This window comes from Eurosta solidaginis, chromosome 1 (assembly GCF_040869045.1).
Source record: "Eurosta solidaginis isolate ZX-2024a chromosome 1, ASM4086904v1, whole genome shotgun sequence".
NCBI lineage: Eukaryota > Metazoa > Arthropoda > Insecta > Diptera > Tephritidae > Eurosta > Eurosta solidaginis.
Window position 1 is genome coordinate 100,743,788 of NC_090319.1, and position 19,214 is coordinate 100,763,001.

The 19,214-nt window shown below is 38.5% G+C and overlaps 1 protein-coding gene, 2 long non-coding RNA genes and 1 pseudogene across 18 annotated transcripts in view; 3 read left to right on the forward strand and 1 right to left on the reverse strand.

Moving 5' to 3' along the window:
* The window catches only part of LOC137236586 (vacuolar protein sorting-associated protein 41 homolog), a 24,107-nt pseudogene extending 21,354 nt beyond the window's left edge, over window positions 1-2,753 (forward strand).
* LOC137236594 (uncharacterized) overlaps window positions 1-17,137 on the reverse strand; it is a 24,783-nt gene extending 7,646 nt beyond the window's left edge. Inside the window, exons 1-5 of one of the 4 annotated variants that reach the window (XR_010948501.1) lie at window positions 17,016-17,137; window positions 16,277-16,528; window positions 16,125-16,215; window positions 14,428-14,812; window positions 10,721-14,368 (exon numbers count right to left, since the gene is read on the reverse strand). This is a non-coding gene — a long non-coding RNA (uncharacterized lncRNA). Of the gene's footprint in view, window positions 1-10,719; window positions 14,369-14,427; window positions 14,813-16,124; window positions 16,216-16,276; window positions 16,877-17,015 lie in introns of those variants that run through there. The other 3 variants (XR_010948503.1, XR_010948502.1, XR_010948500.1) reach the window with 3 other exon arrangements.
* Window positions 3,526-5,933, forward strand: LOC137236596 (uncharacterized). Of its 3 annotated transcripts, XR_010948512.1 has the most exons (6): window positions 3,526-3,809; window positions 4,290-4,428; window positions 4,490-4,961; window positions 5,026-5,252; window positions 5,311-5,540; window positions 5,598-5,933. It is a non-coding gene; the product is annotated as an uncharacterized lncRNA (long non-coding RNA). The 3 variants fall into 3 exon arrangements; XR_010948513.1 differs by having other exon boundaries at window positions 3,527-4,428; window positions 5,026-5,227; XR_010948511.1 differs by having other exon boundaries at window positions 3,529-4,428.
* LOC137236590 (succinate--CoA ligase [ADP/GDP-forming] subunit alpha, mitochondrial-like) overlaps window positions 5,966-19,214 on the forward strand; it is a 182,236-nt gene continuing 168,987 nt past the window's right edge. For 2 of the 11 annotated variants that reach the window (XM_067759368.1, XM_067759373.1), the window contains exons 1-3: window positions 5,966-6,242; window positions 6,298-6,481; window positions 6,525-6,658. In XM_067759368.1, the coding sequence (XP_067615469.1) occupies window positions 6,616-6,658 (43 nt within the window). In that variant the 5' untranslated portion in view covers window positions 5,966-6,242; window positions 6,298-6,481; window positions 6,525-6,615. Of the gene's footprint in view, window positions 6,243-6,297; window positions 6,482-6,507; window positions 6,659-10,695; window positions 11,027-11,085; window positions 11,403-14,931; window positions 15,763-19,214 lie in introns of those variants that run through there. The other 9 variants (XR_010948499.1, XM_067759369.1, XM_067759371.1 and 6 more) reach the window with 9 other exon arrangements.

Sequence of the window (19,214 nt, forward strand, 5' to 3'; positions counted from 1 at the left end):
GGCTTGGCGACCTATGGGTGACGCATAGCACTTAATCGGCTGGCTAATTGCTTTGTGTGTAGTCATGAGCGTTTCTTTATCCTTTCCCCAGGTACTGCCAGCGAGGGATTTAAGGATTTTGGTACGGCTCTGAATTCTCGGAACAATTGCGGCTGCGTGCTCACCAAAATGTAGATCCTGATGAAAGTCACACCCAAAATTTTAAGGTGTAAGACAGTCGGTAGGGTAATGTCATATGGTCGACATTTGGCGCGGCCATGTTTTAAATAAGATCACCGATGATTTGGTTGGTTACAATATCAGGTTTCGCGAGGCGACAAAACTGGAGAGATTGGGGAGATAGCTGTTTATTTTATTACAAAGCTCATCGGTGTAGGAAAGAATAGCATAGGTGTAGAAGCAATAGTGACTCCTTCTGGTGGTAAAGGTAGCTATTGATATGTAGAAGTTAAACAGGAATTTGATGAATATGGGTTTTTTTTTAAGTTATTGCAAAAAAGCGTTGAGGATTTTTAATATCTTACGAGGTACCTTCGTACATGTTTCTAAGAATGAAGAATGAGACCTATTCAAACTTCGCTATACTTTAACATACGATACTTTACCCCATTTTAACACAACTATCATTTATTGATTTTATTAAATTTTATAAAATGTTTCTTCCTCCACAGTTCCATTTCCGTATTGGATGGTAAATATGGCTTTCGCATTTTCTCCATCAATAACTGTGACAAGGTGGAAAAAATCTATGCGCGTAAATCGCAACATATCTTGGTCGAGCGTTTCTTCAATAGCTCTCTAGTGGTGATGGTGACAGCAGAGAAACCCAACTGTTTACAAATGTTACAATATATCAATTGCGTCTACGGCTCAAATACCCACAGTATATGAATGAATCGAACGCACCTAATTGTCTGCCTAACGGATAGGATACATATTCATCAAATCGAAAATATTGCATCAAACGAACTGGGTCTGAATACTGAAACAGTACACATATTCAAAATCGATGAGGAGACTGTGATGATGGTATAGGGTGAGTTGTTGAATAACATACGAAAACCACTTTAACCCATCTATATATTTGCATTACAGCTAAAGCTTTACAAACAGCAAAAATTGCTGGCGCCAAGCAATTCCTTTTCCAATTGCATTCCAGTGAAGCATTCATCACACTGTACGGATGGTGCAAGTTAGAAACTGCTGTTGTAACTGCTGCCACCGACACAACGGTCATCTCTACATCGCCGAGTAGCGGCTCGTCCGACTATCTATCGAAGACAGTATAATCATATCTTTTGCCAACACAGGTTAGCGATGTGCTTGCACAGGAAAAGATTTCAATTGAACCCAATTAAGAGAGTTTATTTATTATTAAAGTACTTACTTTTCTTTATATCAACAGTATTAATTTAAGTTGCAATTTCATGTACATATATAATAAGGGATGTGATACGATTGCTGTCGGAATTAGATTTGAAACCAATCAATACTCCTGCTATGGGTTGCAGAATTATTGCTTGAATGATTACATTTAGAACAATAATAAGTCTGACTCAATTACTAGTCGTACATTTTTAAGTTCATCAATTACGACAGCAATCGGATTCCATGACACCTTTGAATATTCTTGATCTGAAAAAAGAGTAAACCTAATCTGAATTTCTACTAAGCTTTAAGTTGTAGATTATTCAAATAATTGGAGTTTTTTCTAAAGCTTAAAATTATTTTCTGTTCGCTTGGAAAAGATTTCAATTGGAAAATAAAAACCAATAAGGCGAGTTTATTTATTATTAAAATACTTACTTTTCTTTATATGAACTGTATTAATTTAAGTTACAATTTCATGTACATATATAACAAAGAATGTCGTGTACGATTGCTGTTGGAATTAGACTTGAAACCAACAATACTCCTGCTAAGGGTTGCAGAATTATTGCTTGAATGATTAGATTTGGAACAATAATAAGTCTGACTCAATCACTAGTCCTACATTTTTAAGTTCATACTTTACTTTATTACTTTCAAATTCAATTACGACAGCAATCGGATTCCACGACACCTTTGAATATTCTCGATCTGAAAAAAAAGAGTAAATCTAATCTGAATTTCTACTCAGCTTTAAGTTTTAAATTGATGCAAATAATTGGAGTTTTTTCTAAAGCTTAAAATTATTTTCTGTTCGCTTGGAAAAGATTTCAATTGGAAAACAAAAACCAATAATGCGAGTTTATTTGTTATTAAAATAATTACTTTTCTTTATATCAGCTTATTAATTTAAGTTACAATTTCATGTAAATATATAATAAGGGATGTCGAATATGATTGCTGTCGGAATTAGATTTGAAACCAATCAATACTCCTGCTAAGGGTTGCAGAATTATTGCTTGAATGATTAGATTTAGAACAATAATAAGTCTGACTCAATCACTAGTCCTACATTTTTAAGTTCATCAATTACGACAGCAATCGGATTCCACGACACCTTTGAATATTCTTGATCTGAAAAGAGAGTAAACCTAATCTGAATTTCTACTGAGCTTTAAGTTGTGGATTATTGAAATAATTGGAGTTTTTTCTAAAGCTTAAAATAATTTTCGGCTCGCTTAGAAAAGATTTCAATTGGAAAACAAAAACCAATTAAGCGAGTTTATTTATTATTAAAGTACTTACTTCTTTTTTATATGAACTGTATTAATATAAGTTCCAATTTCATGTACATATAATAAAAATAATAAATATTGAAAATTCAATTTTTTTGGTTCATATTTTATTCATATGGCTGCTCCAGGTAAAGTAAATCTGCAGGTAAAATTCATGCTATATGGCGGTTATATAAATGGTAAAACCGCAGTAAACTTTATTGTCAAAAGACTCGAAAATGTAGAGTGAAATGACTGAAGAAATGACCGCCATTTTAACGAACATTGTGCCGTGTGTGAGCAGAACAGTGCTATGCTCACATCGTATAAGTGGGAGCGGAATGCACGATCACATTAATAGGAACGAAACGGAAAATTTGGTCACAAAAATTCATTACGCCCATGCAAACGTGACTATGAATATAACCGCTGCAGAAAGTCACAATGACCGTAAAATGACTAGTAAAATGACGTGGAGCGTTTTTGCAGGGTCGCTTAGTTGACATACTTGTCTACCCTGCAAAAACGCTCCACGTCATTTGACTAGTCATTTGACCGTCATTGTGCGGTTACGGCCCTTGTTAAATTTTAGTCACGTTTGCACTAGCAAGAGTAGATTTTTTACATGTTTTTCCCATTTCGTACCTATTTATGTGATTGTGCATTCCGCTCCCTCTTATACATTTTCGAGTCATTTGACAGTCAATTTTACTGCGGTTTTACCATTTATATAACCGCCATATAACATGAATTTTACCTGCAGATTTACTTTACCTGGAGCAGCCATATGAATAAAATATGAACCAAAAAAATTGAATTTTCAATATTTATTATTTTCATTATTACCCTGCAAAAATCGTGTGACCAAAAACTCACACAGCCACACGAATTTTTGACAGGGGTGACGATTTGGAATGAAAAATTCTCCAAATGAAATAGCATGTTGACAAATTTAGCTTTCCCACAATGTATCGTGCTCTCTCGCACCTATTATTTTTATAGGGATAGCAAAATACGTAATTTTTGCGTGCAAAAAAATCCGCCATTTCTAATTCAGCAGAGACAGCAAAACATTTGGTGGTGGAAAATTTTTTCAATTTTGAGATTTTTAAGTGGAATATCTCCGGAAAGATTTAAAATTAAGAGGGAGTTCTCCAGATCACAAATGTATATATTTTAAAGTGCGCAAACTTATAATTTAAAAGTTATTTGGTGTTAAAGTTTACAAATTTCTATACAAATTTTATATGTGTATACGTATATATATGTGGCAGCACAGCTTTGTAATGTCATCAATAAAAATATATATTTATATATATGTGCATGTTGCTACAAAAGCGCGATTGATTTAAAAAAAACATTTATAATAAGTAAAAAGAATGCAAAAATGAAATGTGAAATAAACAAAAATGCAATTTAAGTTTATCGTTGCCAATTTATGTATATAGATATGTATGTGGATTAAGGTTTTGAAATATGTGTAAATTGTAATTTAAAGTGCTATAGAAATTTGCTAAATTTGCAAACTTTAACAACAAATAACTTTTAAATTATAAATATATATATTTGTGATCGGGAGAACTCCCTCTTTCATTTGATACCAAGTTTTACCCCGAACTCGGGGGTGCTACTCTAAAATTTTCCCAGTCTTTAATATACAATGATTTTTGCTGTTTATTTCGACAAAAATTTTTGATTTGATTTTTGTGCTGATCGAAAGAATTCACAATTATATAGCACCATGCCGCGAATTATGATAAAAGGTGGTGTGTGGAGAAACACTGAGGTAAGCATTTGACGCGACTGGTTACTCTTGGCCGTTTATTAACTAAATTGATAACTTTCAGGATGAAATATTCAAAGCAGCTGTAATGAAATATGGAAAAAACAGTGGTCACGTATTGCATCACTGCTGCACCGCAAATCTGCCAAGCAATGTAAGGCACGCTGGTACGAATGGCTTGATCCTAGCATAAAGAAGACAGAATAGTCACGGGAGGAGGATGAAAAGTTTTTGCATTTGCCAAATTAATGCCAACACAATGGCGTACAATTGCGCCGATTATTTCAGAGGGTTAACACCAATTGTTCACACCAAATTGTTAGGTACAGGATTCGCCACGGGTAGGTGAGGTTGGCAATCACAACCCCTTGAATCATTTTGGGCGGCAGGTATGCCGCGGATATATTCTTGGCACTTGTTATTGATGGCTTTTATGATTCCACCAACACAACCTGGACAGACGCCAATGCTCAGTCAACCACCCAAGCCGGGTCAACCCGCAATACCCGGACACGTCCGGACGTCCTGGTTATAATGTATGCTAATACAACTAATAATTTACAAATTTGCTGATGATTATTTTTGTGTTATTTTCTTTAGCAACCACCTGCACATGTTACTGGTAAATATCAACAGCCGCAACAGTATGATCAAGCCCAACGCCGTTTATATCCCGATCAGATGCCAAATCCGATAAGCGTTATCATTGAAAATCAAAATAGCGCTGGAGGTGCTTTTATTACTAATGGACAGAGTTTATTACCACCATTGGTGACCACAAAATATGTGGTAGAAGATCAGGGTAACTCCTCGCCACGTTACGTTAGGTATCGATAATCGAAATTAATTTTGTTTGGCAATTACATTGAACTTTCTTCTTTGCAGGTCGTCTTTGTGTTGCATACCTTCAACAGCTGATTTATTAAAAACAACAGCTTTGTCCATTACACTTACCGTCTCACCAATGGCACGCACGTTTGAGGGTGAATATGAGCGACCCATTGTAAATTTTGGTGAATTGGGTGCAATTAGATGTAATCGTTGCAAGGCTCAATAGCAACTTGTAGATGCTGGTCGTTGTTTCCAATGTCTAATTTGTAAAGTAACAAGAGATGGTAAAAAAAATCTTTCACTTTTACTTGTGTTCATTGATCCATATTTTTTCTCGACAGTGCCAACTGCATATTTCCAACATTTGGGCCATACCGGGCAGCGTGTCGATAAATATGAACGTCCTGAACTTGTATTGGGTACATGAGTATTTGTGTAAAAAATGCTTGGGTACCGATAGGTCTCATGGTAAACCTCAACTCATATCCAACATCAATGCCTCGCATTCAATTGTGGCACTGTACGCACTACATTGGGTTCACGTAGTATGGACAAGCATATTGTTGATTCCAGTGGTAAGGCCACAATTTCAAATGATAGGGCAACCATTATGAAACTATTGGATATTGTGAATCCAGCCGTAAAACTCTAGTCGACATCGCCAAATTTCAAAACGCTGAGGTAAGTTTTTTGTTATATTAGATGGCACCACTTCAGTAGTATTTTAAGCATGTGAAATCTTAAAACAAGTTAAGCCAGATGTTGAGGAAGGCGTGCATGCACGTATCATCATTAAAGCTATACGTAAAGCTTTACAATTATGCATGCTAAAATATGACATGGCTGTACATGTCGAAGCGCCAATCAAAGGAGCAACAAAGTGCTTTATTGGAAAAATGATCTGCCACAGCAATGTCCTCCAATGTCCAAGAGTATCAGAAAATTGTTGATGCTGAATGGCGTATTCTGTAGAATAAACTAGCTAAGTAAGGCGACAATGTTGTGTTTTCTAAATTACCAATTGGTGATGTTGCTACACAGTATTTTGCAGATCGTGATATGTTCTGTGATGTTCATGTACCAAAAGAAGATTGGAAACGTAGAATGAAAGCTTGTGGTGGTGCTGTTATGACTACAGCTAATGATATTAATTCAAGTGTTTTGGGTCAATTTGATTACTTTGAAGAACGTCAGGTTGGTGGTGAACGTTTCAACATTTTCCAAGGTTTGACATTAATTTCATTTTTATAGTTTATAATTATTTAAAGGTTGCGTTAATGCTAGAACAAGTACATTGATTTTACGTGGCAGTGTTGAACAATTTTTGGAAGAAACTGAGCTTCGTTACATGATGCTATAATGCTTGTGCGGCGTACAATTAAACATGATTCTGTTGTTGCTGGTAAGTCAAAATACAAATTGAAACAAATGTCTAATCTTAGGGCCTCATTCTCTATTACGAAACGAACTTTCGATGCGGATCAGAGACGAATCGCTAGTGTATTTCCACTATGTTAAACAATGGCAACTTATCACTTGACAATTACTTTTGCCTTCCTGTTAGTTAGAAAGGTGAAGACCGAACGAAAATGATAGAGAATACCATTGCTAGACGAAATCGTTTGGAGGCGAATCGTTCGTAGGGTGGGTAGAGAGGGATGGCCTGAAGGTTTAATGTGGCCACATAAATCGTTCCCGAGATGGTCGGGCTAGCACTTTAATGGTGCTGTGCTACCGGAGCGTACCAGATCTGTATACGGCTAAAGGACCATCACATCGATAACACTCCCCAAAGCCTTCGGGGAGCAACCTTATCGCTACAAAAACAACAACAACATTGAGTCCAAATCCCGAAAAAAACTATAAAATTTGTGTCAGTGAAATGATAATTATTGCTTTTGGTTGTTAGTTTTGAGGCATCGTCATCGAGTTCCTTCTGATCGGATATGCCGGTTCTTTTGCATTCTTTTACATGCATAAAGTGCCGTTGAAGCCTTCCTCGCCCTCTCCTACACGTTGATCTTCCATAACAGCTTACTGTCTAGGATCATTCCTAGATATTTTGTGCAAGGTTTCTCCCGTAGGGTCGCCCCTCCTAACTTAGGCCTGGTCCAATTACAAGACCATATGCAACGTCATCTGCGTAAACCGTAAGTTTTTCTAGTTCCTCGTAGAATCCCCTAAGCAGTTGGTTAATGACCATCGTCCACAGCAGAGGTGATAGCACCCCTCCCTGCGGAGTGCCCCTGTCCACTAATTTCGTGGCCGCGTACAATCCCCATTGCGATGTAATCTTTCTGCAGTTTAACATGCAGTCGATCCATCTGGGTAAGGCTGGATGCACTTTAACATAATTAAGCCCATCAATAATCGCCCATTTATAAAACTGCGGCAATGCTTAAGAAAAGTTCTAGAGCATATTCCTTATATTCCAGGGCTTTTCTATGCTTATTACCACCCTATGCAATGCGGTGTCTACTGACTTGCCTTTGGTGTACGCCTGTTGTGTTGTGGAGAGCAGCTTTTCATCCACGTTGGACTTTATGTACACATCTATCAGCCTCTCAAAGGTTTTGAGCAGAAATGATGTTAAGCTATTGTGTCTATAATCTTTGGGATACACGTGACCGATCTTCCCCGCCTTTGGTAGGAAAGCTACACGAGCAGTTCTCCAAGAGTGCGGTATATGATTCAGTTTATGCACCCATCGAATATTATTTTAAGCCATCCCACGACCGCCCTACTTGAAACTTGTAGCATGGCCGGACATGTACCATCTGAGCCCGGCGATTTCACCACCACTACGAGATCCTCAGTAGTGTAATTAGGCAGCATATATGAATGCAGCTGTTTCCTTACCATTACTACAGCTCGCACCCGTCCTTCCGTTTGCGCATAGTAAACGCCAAATGCGCGCGCGCTAAGTCCAGAAACCTTTCCTCCCGATGGAAGCCACGGCTCCTGGATCAGCGCGTTAGGAGGAGGAGTGCGCTCGACGCCACTTTACTGTGTTGGAGGTTTATCTGTAGGACTCGCAGCACCAATGGGCTGCTTGTCCCCCTCCAGCACCTTCATCGTGACGTCGTCGTCCTCCCTTAGCCCTTTTGGTTTAGAGTGTTCGAAGCCCCCTTCAGCATCTTGTACCTGTTGTGCCGGGTGTTCCTCTGTGCGACTCACAGCTCCATCTGGCTGTTGGTCCCCTTCTAACACATTCAGGGTGACGAGGGCTACCTCCACCTGTCTTTTTTCCCTTAGGTTTTTGAGGTCCTTTTCGAATTCGCCCACGTCCAGCGTGTTAGGATTTTAATACCCGCGACTTCTTTTCCTGAGTCGCATATAAATTTTGCCTGTACCTAAGGACTTTTTTCCAAGCTACGCGTACAATATATCCTCCGCCTGCTTGTTTATTTGGAAGATGTATAACTGACCTTCCTCCGTAGTCCGAGATACAGTAAGTACCTTCCAATCCTGTGTCGGTATGTTCGGATTCTGATTCTGCGAAAGTCGCAGTGTATCCTCCGACTTCATCACGCACGGTATCCATACCTTAACTTTTGATACCTTGGGGATTTGCGCTTTATCCACCATCTCAAAACGCGCGTTCGTGCCCTGCCTTTGGAGGTTTGAAACCACTTCCTCCAGCCACCGCAAGCTCGCGATGTTATCGCACGCTATCATCTTCATACCATTATACCATCCCCGAATCAAAGGTTGGAAGGAGCTTACTTGGTTATTCCCGCATCATCTTAAGCATTAAGCTAATAAGCTCCTTTTCTACAGATCTCCACCTTTCACTAGTCATCTGTTCGAAAGGACTGCTACGATCAACCAGCGCCACAGTCAGTGACTGCTTTGCCACATCACTCATCTTCTCGGGAAAAGCCGGCGTCTTAGTGTTATTTCCCTTTGGCACCTCCGAGAAAGCCGGAGTCTTAGCTCCCTCTAACACCACCGAGAAAGTCGGAGTCTTAGCGTTATCTCCCTTTGGCTTATCTCCTACTTCCATAGTTGGAACTTCCCTCTGACTCGCAGCCTTCGAGGTAGTTGCTACCTCGCTATTGGGGCCCATCTGTCTTACAGCTTTGGGTCTACTTGTCTTGTCTATGGGACTGCCCTGCGTCGCGGCTCTGGGACTGGGCCCTTTCTGCCTCTTGAAAGCAGGCTTGCCGCCTTCCGCCGAACGTTGCCTTTTCATTCTGCCATTCGACGCTTCTTCCTCCTCATACCGGTTGCAGAACCGAGGGTTTCTCGCAGCAAACCTTTTGAACTGCCTTCGACCTAATTCTACCGCCTCATGAGCCCATGCCAAGCGCTCGATCTCCTCTTCTGTTGGGTCCACCACTGCTCCCAAGCGTTGTACAATTCTTAGTACTGCACGGTACTTCGAGAGAGCTCTTTGCTCCGTACGCTTCTCCACTCTTCTACTCCTTTTTCATTTGTGTGCTTCTCCTACACGGAGTTCATTGAATTAGCACTACTCTCGCTCCCCGAGTCCGACGCATCGCTTAATGCGTATTTGTCGTCCTTGGCTTGCGGCTCAGTCCTCTTCTTATCATCGTCCTTATGAAAATTAGGTAATGAGTCGTTCACCTTGGTCGTACGACCACCAGCCCGACAAGGCGGGCTCAGCGGTCCAGTATTATATACAAGGAAAGAACCGTCAGCCACAGCAGCGCCCCTTACTGTGGTAAGGCCATCAATACTTCCCGAGGTGGTCCGGTATCGGGAAGGCTCCGTTCGAATACAGCCGAATTTATCCCCTGACTACAAATCGTCCAATAGGCACGGTCCGCATAACACCCTGGATTAGGGGGTTGGCAGTTCTTGGTCACCTACATCCCGCCGCCCTCCTATGAGGCGAAACGGCGTAGATGCCAGTCCTAAACAGCTCCTCCTCATAGTCGGGCGCTATGGAGATCGGCTAAGCCCTCACACCAACGACGATTTTCGTTACAATTGCTAGTGCATGCTCTCCAAGATGTAGATCCTGATCGAAAGTCACACCCAAAATTTTAGGGTGTAAGACAGTCGGTAGGGTAATGCCATATGGTCGACATTTGGCGCGGTAATGTTTTAATTAAGGTCAACGATGATTTGGTTGGTGAAAATATCAGGTTTCGCGAGGCGACAAAGCTCATCGATGTAGGAAACAATAGCATAGGCGTAGAAGCAATAGTGACTCCTGGTGGTAAAGGTAGCTATTGATATGTAGAAGTTAAGCAGAAGTTTGAATATGAGTTTTTTTAAGTTATAGCAAAAAAAGCGTAGAGGATTTTTAATATCTTACCAGGTACCTTCAAACCTATTCAAACTCAATTTTCACCAGGACAAAGCTGCTGAGACTTCGCTATACTTTAACGTACAATACGTTACCCCATTTTAGCACAACTATCATTTTTTGATTTTATTAAATTTTATAAAATGTTTCTTCCTCTACAGTTCTATTTCGGTATTGGATGGTAAATATGGCTTTCGCATTTTCTCCATCGATAACTGTGAAAAGGTGGAAGAAATCTATGCGTGTAAATCTCACATATTATCTTGGTCGAGCGTTTCTTCAATAGCTCTCTAGTGGTGATGGTGACAGCAGAGAAACCCAACTGTTTACAAATGTTACACTTCAAAAAGAATCGATTGCACCTAATTGTCTGCCTAACGGATAGTATACATATTCATCAAATCGAAAATATTGCACCAAACGAACTGGGTCTGAATACTGAAACAGTACACATATTCAAAATCGATGAGGAGGCTGTGATGATGGTATAGGGTGAGTTGTTGAATAACATACGAAAACCACTTTAACCCATCTATATATTTGCATTACAGCTAAAGCTTTACAAACAGCAAAAATTGCTGGCGCCAAGCAATTGGAAAAGGCAGTGAAGCATTCATCACACTGTACGGATGGTATAAAGTTAGAAACTGCTGTTGTAACAGCTGCCACCGACACAACGGTCATAGTAGCGGCTCGTCCGACTATCTATCGAAGACAGTATAATCATATTTTTGCCAACACAGGTTAGCGATGTGCTTGCACAGGAAAAGATTTCAATTGGAAAACAAAAACCAGTTAAGAGAGTTTATTTATTATTAAAGTATTTACTTTTCTTTATATCAACAGTATTAATTTAAGTTGCAATATCACGTACATATATAATAAGGGATGTGATATGATTGCTGTCGGAATTAGATTTGAAACCAATCAATACTCCTGCTAAGGGTTGTAGAATTATTGCTTGCATAATTAGATTTAGAACAATAATAAGTCTGACTTAATTACAAGTCGTACATTTTTAAGTTCACCAATTACGACAGCAATCGGATTCCACAACACCTTTGAATATTCTTGATCTGAAAAAATCTGAATTTCTACTAAGCTTTAAGTTGTAGATTATTCAAATAATTGGAGTTTTTTCTAAAGCTTAAAATTATTTTCTGCTCGCTTAGAAAAGATTTCAATTGGAAAACAAAAACCAATTAAGAGAGTTTATGTTATTATTAAAGTACTTACTTTTCTTTATATCAATTGTATTAATTTAAGTTGCAATATCACGTACATATATAATAAGGGATGTAATACGATTGCTGTCGGAATTAGATTTGAAACCAATCAATACTCCTGCTATGGGTTGCAGAATTATTGCTTGAATGATTAGATTTAGAACAATAATAAGTCTGACTCAATTACTAGTCGTACATTTTTAAGTTCATCAATTACGACAGCAATCGGATTCCACGACACCTTTGAATATTCTTGATCTGAAAAAAAAAAGAGTAAATCTAATCTGAATTTCTAATTAGCTTTAAGTTGTAGATTTAAATTGATTCAAATAATTGGAGTTTTTTCTAAAGCTTAAAATTATTTTCTGTTCGCTTGGAAAAGATTTCAATTGGAAAACGAAAACCAATCAAGGGATTTTATTTATTATTAAAATACTTACTTTTCTTTATATGAACTGTATTAATTTAAGTTACAATTTCATGTGCATATATAATAAAGGATGTCGTGATACGATTGCTGTCGGAATTAGATTTGAAACCAATCAATACTCCTGCTAAGGGTTGCAGAATTATTGCTTGAATGATTAGATTTAGAAAAATAATAAGTCTGACTCAATTAATAGTCGTACATTTTTAAGTTCTTCAATTACGACAGCAATCGGATCCACGACACCTTTGAATATTCTTGATCTGAATTTCTACTAAGCTTTAAGTAGTAGATTATTCAAATAATTGGAGTTTTTTCTAAAGCTTAATATTATTTTTTTGCTCGCTTAGAAGAGATTTCAATTGGAAAACAAAAACCAATTAAGCGAGTTTATTTATTATTAAAGTTCTTCTGTTTTATATGAACTGGATTAATATAAGTTCCAATTTCATGTACATATGTATATAATAATATTGAAAATAATAAATATTGAAAATTCAATTTTTTTGGTTCATATTTTATTCATATGGCTGCTCCAGGTAAAATAAATCTGCAGGTAAAATTCACGTTATATGGCGGTTATATAAATGGTAAAACCGCAGTAAAATTGATTGTCAAATGACTCGAAAATGTAGAGTGAAGTGACGGAAAAATGACCGCCATTTGACGAGCATTGTGACGTGTGTGAGCAGCACAGTACTATGCTCACATCCTATAGGTGGGAGCGGAATGCACGATCACATTAATAGGAACGAAACGGAAAATTTGGTCACAAAACCTAATCCGCCCATGCAAAAATGACTATGAATATAACCGCTGCAGAAAGTCACAATGACCGTAAAATGACTAGCAAAATGACGTGGAGCGTTTTTGCAGGGTATTATATATGTACATGAAATTGGAACTTATATTAATACAGTTTATATAAAAAAGAAGTAAGTACTTTAATAATAAATAAACTCGCTTAATTGGTTTTTGTTTACCAATTGAAATCTTTTCTAAGCGAGCAGAAAATAATTTTAAGCTTTAGAAAAAACTCCAATTATTTGAATCAATTTACTCAACAACAGATTCGATTTACTCTCTTTTTCAGATCAAGAATATTCAAAGGTGTCGTGGAATCCGATTGCTGTCGTAATTGAATTTTAAAGTAATAAAGTAAAATATGAATTTAAAAATGTAGGACTAGTAATTGAGTCAGACTTATTATTGTTTTAAATCTAATCATTCAAGCAATAATTCCGCAAACCTTAGTAGGAGTATTGATTGGTTTCAAATCTAATTCCGACAGCAATCGTATCACGACATACCTTATTATATATGTATATGAAATTGTAACTTAAATTAATACAGTTTATATAAAGAAAAGTAAGTATTTTAATAATAAATAAACTCGCCTTATTTGTTTTTATTTTCCAATTGAAATCTTTTCCAAGCGAACAGAAGATAATTTTAAGCTTTAGAAAAAACTCCAACTATTTGAATCAATTTAAATCAACAACAGATAGGATTTACTCTTTTTTTCAGATCAAGAATATTCAAAGCTGTCGTGGAATCGGATTGCTGTCGTAATTGAATTTGAAAGTAATAAAGTAAAATATGAATTAAAAAATGTAGGACTAGTAATTGAGTCAGACTTATTATTGTTCTAAATCTAATCATTCAAGCAATAATTCTGAAACCCTAGCAGGAGTATTGATTGGTTTCAAATCTAATTCCAACAGCAATCGTATCACGACATACCTTATTATATATGTACATGAAATTGTAACTTAAATTAATACAGTTCCCTTAGCAGGAGTATTGATTGGTTTCAAATCTAATTCCGAAAGCAATCGTATCACATCCCTTATTATATATGTACGTGATATTGCAACTTAAATTAATACTGTTGATATAAAGAAAAGTAAATACTTTAATAATAAATAAACTCTCTTAATTGGTTTTTGTTTTCCAATTGAAATCTTTTCCTGTGCAAGCACATCGCTAACCTGTGTTGGCAAAAGATATGATTATACTGTCTTCGATAGACAGTCGGAAGAGCCGCTACTCGGCGAAGTAGAGATGACCGTTGTGTCGGTGGCAGCTGTTACTTTACACCATCCGTACAGTGTGATGAATGCTTCACTGCCTTTTCCAATTGCTTGACGCCAGCAATTTTTGCTCTTTGTAAAGCTTTAGCTGTAATGCAAATATATAGATGGGTTAAAGTGGTTTTCGTATGTTATTCAACAACTCACCCTATACCATCATCACTGCCTCCTCATCGATTTTGAATATGTGTACTGTTTCAGTATTCAGACCCAGTTCGTTTGGTGCAATATTTTCGATTTGATGAATATGTATACTATCCGTTAGGCAGACAATTAGGTGCAATCGATTCATTCATATACTGTGGGTATTTGAGCCGTAGACGCAATGGCAGATATTTTGATTTTTTTTGAAGTGTAACATTTATAAACAGTTGGGTTTCTCTGCTGTCATCATCACCACTAGAGAGCTATTGAAGAAACGCTCGACCAAGATAATATGTGAGATTTACACGCATAGATTTCTTCCACCTTTTCACAGTTATTGATGGAGAAAATGCGAAAGCCATATTTACCATCCAATACCGAAATAGAACTGTAGAGGAAGAAACATTTTATAAAATTTAATAAAATCAAAAAAAAAAAAACGCTTTTTTTGCTATTACTTAAAAAAACTCATATTCAAACTTCTGCTTAACTTCTACATATCAATAGCTACCTTTACATCTATCTCCCCAATCTCTCCAGTTTTGTCACCTCGCGAAACCTGATATTGTCACCAACCAAATCATCGGTGACCTTATTTAAAACATGACTGCGCCAAATGTCGACCATATGGCATCCCTACCGACTGTCTTACACCCTAAAATTTTGGGTGTGACTTTCGATCAGGATCTACATCTTACAATTGTAACGAAAATCGTCGTTGGTGTGAGGGCTTAGCTGATCTCCATAGCGCCCGACTATGAGGAGGAGCTGTTTGGGACTGGCATCTACGCCGTTTCGCCTCATAGGAGGGCGGCGGGATGTCGGTGACCAAGAACTGCCAACCCCCTAATCCAGGGTGTTATGCGGACCGTGCCTATTGGACGATTTGTAGCCAGGGGATAAATTCAGCTGTATTCGAACGGAGCCTTCCCGATACCGAACCACCTCGGGAAGTATTGATGGCCTTACCACAGTAAGGGGCGCTGCTGTGGCTGACGGTTCTTTCCCCGTATATAATACTGGACCGCTGAGCCCGCCTTGTCGGGCTGGTGGTCGTACGACCAAGATGAACGACTCATTACCTAATTTTCATAAGGACGATGATAAGAAGAGGACTGAGCCGCAAGCCAAGGACGGCAAATACGCATTAAGCGATGAGTCGGACTCGGGAAGCGAGAGTAGTGCTGATTCAATGAACTCCGTGTTGGAGAAGCACACAAATGAATAAGAAGTAGAAGAGTGGAGAAGGATACAGAGCAAAGAGCACTCTCGAAGTACCGTGCAGTACTAAGAATTGTACAACCCTTGGGAGCAGTGGTGGACCCAACAGAAGAGGAGATCGAGCGCTTGGCATGGGCTCATGAGGCGGTAGAAGAAGAGCATTGGCGTCTGTCCAGGTTTTGTTGGTGGCATCATAAAAGCCATCAATAACAAGTGCCAAGAATATATCCGCGGCATACCTGCCGACCAAAATGATTCAAGGGGTTGTGGTTGCCAACCTCACCTACCCGTGGCGAATCCTGTACCTAACAATTTGGTGTGAACAATTGGTGCCAGTTAACCCTCTGAAATAATCGGCGCAATTGTACGCCATTGTATTGGCATTAATTTGGCAAAATGCAAAAACTTTTCATCCTCCTCCCGTGACCATTCTGTCTTCTTTATGCTAGGATCAAGCCATTCGTACTAGCGTGCCTTACATTGCTTGGCAGATTTGCGGTGCAGCACTGATGCAATACGTGACCACTGGTTCTTGCCATATTTCATTACAGCTGCTTTGAGGATATCATCCTGAAAGTTATCAATTTAGTTAATAATCGGCCAAGAGTAACCAGTCGCGTCAAATGCTTACCTCAGTGTTTCTCCACACACCACCTTTTATCATAATTCGCGGCATGGTGCTATATAATTGTGAATTCTTTCGATGAGCACAAAAATCAAATCAAAATTTTTTGTCGAAATAAACAGCAAAAATCATTGTATATTAAAGACTTTGGGAATATTTTAGAATAGCACCCCCCGAGTTCGGGGTAAAGCTTGGTATCAAATGAAAGAGGGAGTTCTCCCGATCACAAATATATATATTTTAAAGTGCGCAAAACATCTGGTGGTGGAAAATTTTTTCAATTTTGGGAGTTTTAAGTGGAATATCTCCGGAAAGATTTAAAATTAGGAGGGAGTTCTCCAGATCACAAATATATATATTTTAAAGTGCGCAAACTTATAATTTAAAAGTTATTTGTTGTTAAAGTTTGCAAATTTAGCAAATTTCTATAGCACTTTAAATTACAATTTACACATCTTTCAAAACCTTAATCCACATACATATCTATATAAATTGGCAACGATAAACTTAAATTGCATTTTTGTATATTTCACATTTCATTTTTGCATTGTTTTTACTTATTATAAATGTTTTTATTAAATCAATCGCGCTTTTGTAGCAACGTGCACATCCATATATATATATATTTTATTGATGACATTACAAAGCTGTGCTGCCACATATATATACGTATACACATATAAAATTTGTATAGAAATTTGCAAACTTTAACACCAAATAACTTTTAAATTATAAGTTTGCGCACTTTAAAATATATATATTTGTGATCTGGAGAACTTCCTCTTAATTTTAAATCTTTCCGGAGATATTCCACTTAAAACTCTCAAAATTGAAAAAATTTTCCACCACCAAATGTTTTGCTGTCTCTGCTGAATTAGAAATGGCGGATATTTTTGCACGCAAAAATGACGTATTTTGCTATCCTTATATAAATTATAGGTGCGAGAGAGCACGATACATTGTGGGAAAGCTAAATTTGTCAACATGCTATTTCATTTGGAGAATTTTTCATTCCAAATCGTCACAGCTGTCAAAAATTCGTGTGGCTGTGTGCGTTTTTGGTCACACGATTTTTGCAGGGTAGGTACACTATGTTGTAGATACGAGGTTAACAAATAAACGGGAGGATATGTATATGCATATTATGCATGATAAGTTTCTACATAGGTATATTGTAATTTATTCTGTGAAAGTACATAATGTAAACAAATATGGCAATAGGCAACACTTTTTTACTATTAAATAAAAAAAATAAATGTAAGGCGCGATAACCTCCGAAGAGATCTAAGGCCGAGCTTCTCTTCCAATTTGCGTCGTGCTCCTCTTGATTTTTCCCTACAAATTGGCCGGACGGGACCTACATGTTTTATGCCGACTCCGAACGGCATCTGCAAGGCAGATGAGTTTTCACTGAGAGCTTTTCATGGCAGAAATACAATCGGAGCGCTTGCCAGACACTGCCGAGGGGCGACCCCGCTTAGGAAAATTTTCTTCTAATTGAAAAATCTTATTTCTAAAATTTTGATGTTGCTTTGCCCGGGAGTTGAACCCAGGGCATACGGTGTGATAGGCGGAGCACGCTACCATCACACCACGGTGGCCTTTACTTATTTTCGCTTACAATTCTTTAATTTTCAGTTTTGCCTTTTTCTATACAACAACTGTTGTGTGGTTATTTCGATGTAACCACCTACTTTTGTGGGTAAAAAATTATCCGGATACTTTCGCTGGCAGAATACCAGGGTGTAAAAGTTGCCACATGATTTCGTTACCGTGGTGAAGAATATTGTTACCACACTAGAATCGGGGCGTTAATGGTAATTCTTTACTTTAGCTCACAACCACTAAAACTCGTCAAAAAATATCGGGAGAGGCGTTTTGATCCTATGACCACGAATCCGAAAGCCAAAATTAAAAATTTTATTTATGTGAAAAGATATTTCCAAAAAACCGAAAAATGGTCCCGGAGCGCTCCGAAACCGGGGATGGGATCCACAGTATTTTTGCGAAGAACACCTTTCTGCATTGGCAGCCTTCGGCCGCGCTTATAAAAAATTACCCTGAGTGGATCCAACACCGGTTTGAAGACCAATATCCGCGCAAAACACCACAGTTTTTCTTGTGGTTACAACAAAGTTATCAAAATTACAAGAACCACATGAAAATTTTCGATTTTGTTTGCAAATATCTTCGAAAAGAAATAAAATTTCCAATTTCAGCTTTCGGATTCGTGATCCTGTGTCAAAAGCGCGTCTTTGGATACCCCTCTCGATATTTTTGGACGAGTTTTAGCTGTTGTGAGCTAAAGTAAAGAATTACCGATTTAATATTTGACATTGTTTTTGCTTATAATGCTGGTTCCCAAATAGACGATTTCCATCACTGACTCGAATTTATATACGCCAACATTGACGTGGCTGCCAGAATTCTGAAGTGCATAGGGGGAGACGTCGTCACTCTGGGAGTAAGTGACGGATGACTACGCCTGGGTTGTGGAAGGCTAGGAAGCAACTGCTGTTGTGGCCCTGGGGCTGGACGTCCTTGGGTAAGCATTGGGGTACCCGGTGTATTTGGGTATGCGGCCTGGCAACATAGCGCAATGAAACCCGTCGGGGGTTGCCGCCGCGGAGACCAGAACATCTAGGAAAGTGGCACCGTCCATGGCGGGAGCTGCATTGGGCGGATGTGGAAAACATATATATTCTGTGCTGGCAAATGGTGCAAAGGGAGGTAGGGACTAAGAGTCTGTTTCCCTGACCTACACAATTGCAGACGAAAAAGAGGTGAGGGGGAGGGGCCGCGGGAGAAAACGGGGGCAGGGGCTGATGCTCGGCATTGCTCCCGCCTCTACTACGGAGACTGTAGGTATGAGTGGGAGCAGCCGTTTGAGTTGGTGGCGCCGTGGGACGCGAGCAGCAGCGGGTACTTGTTGTGGCTTGCTGAG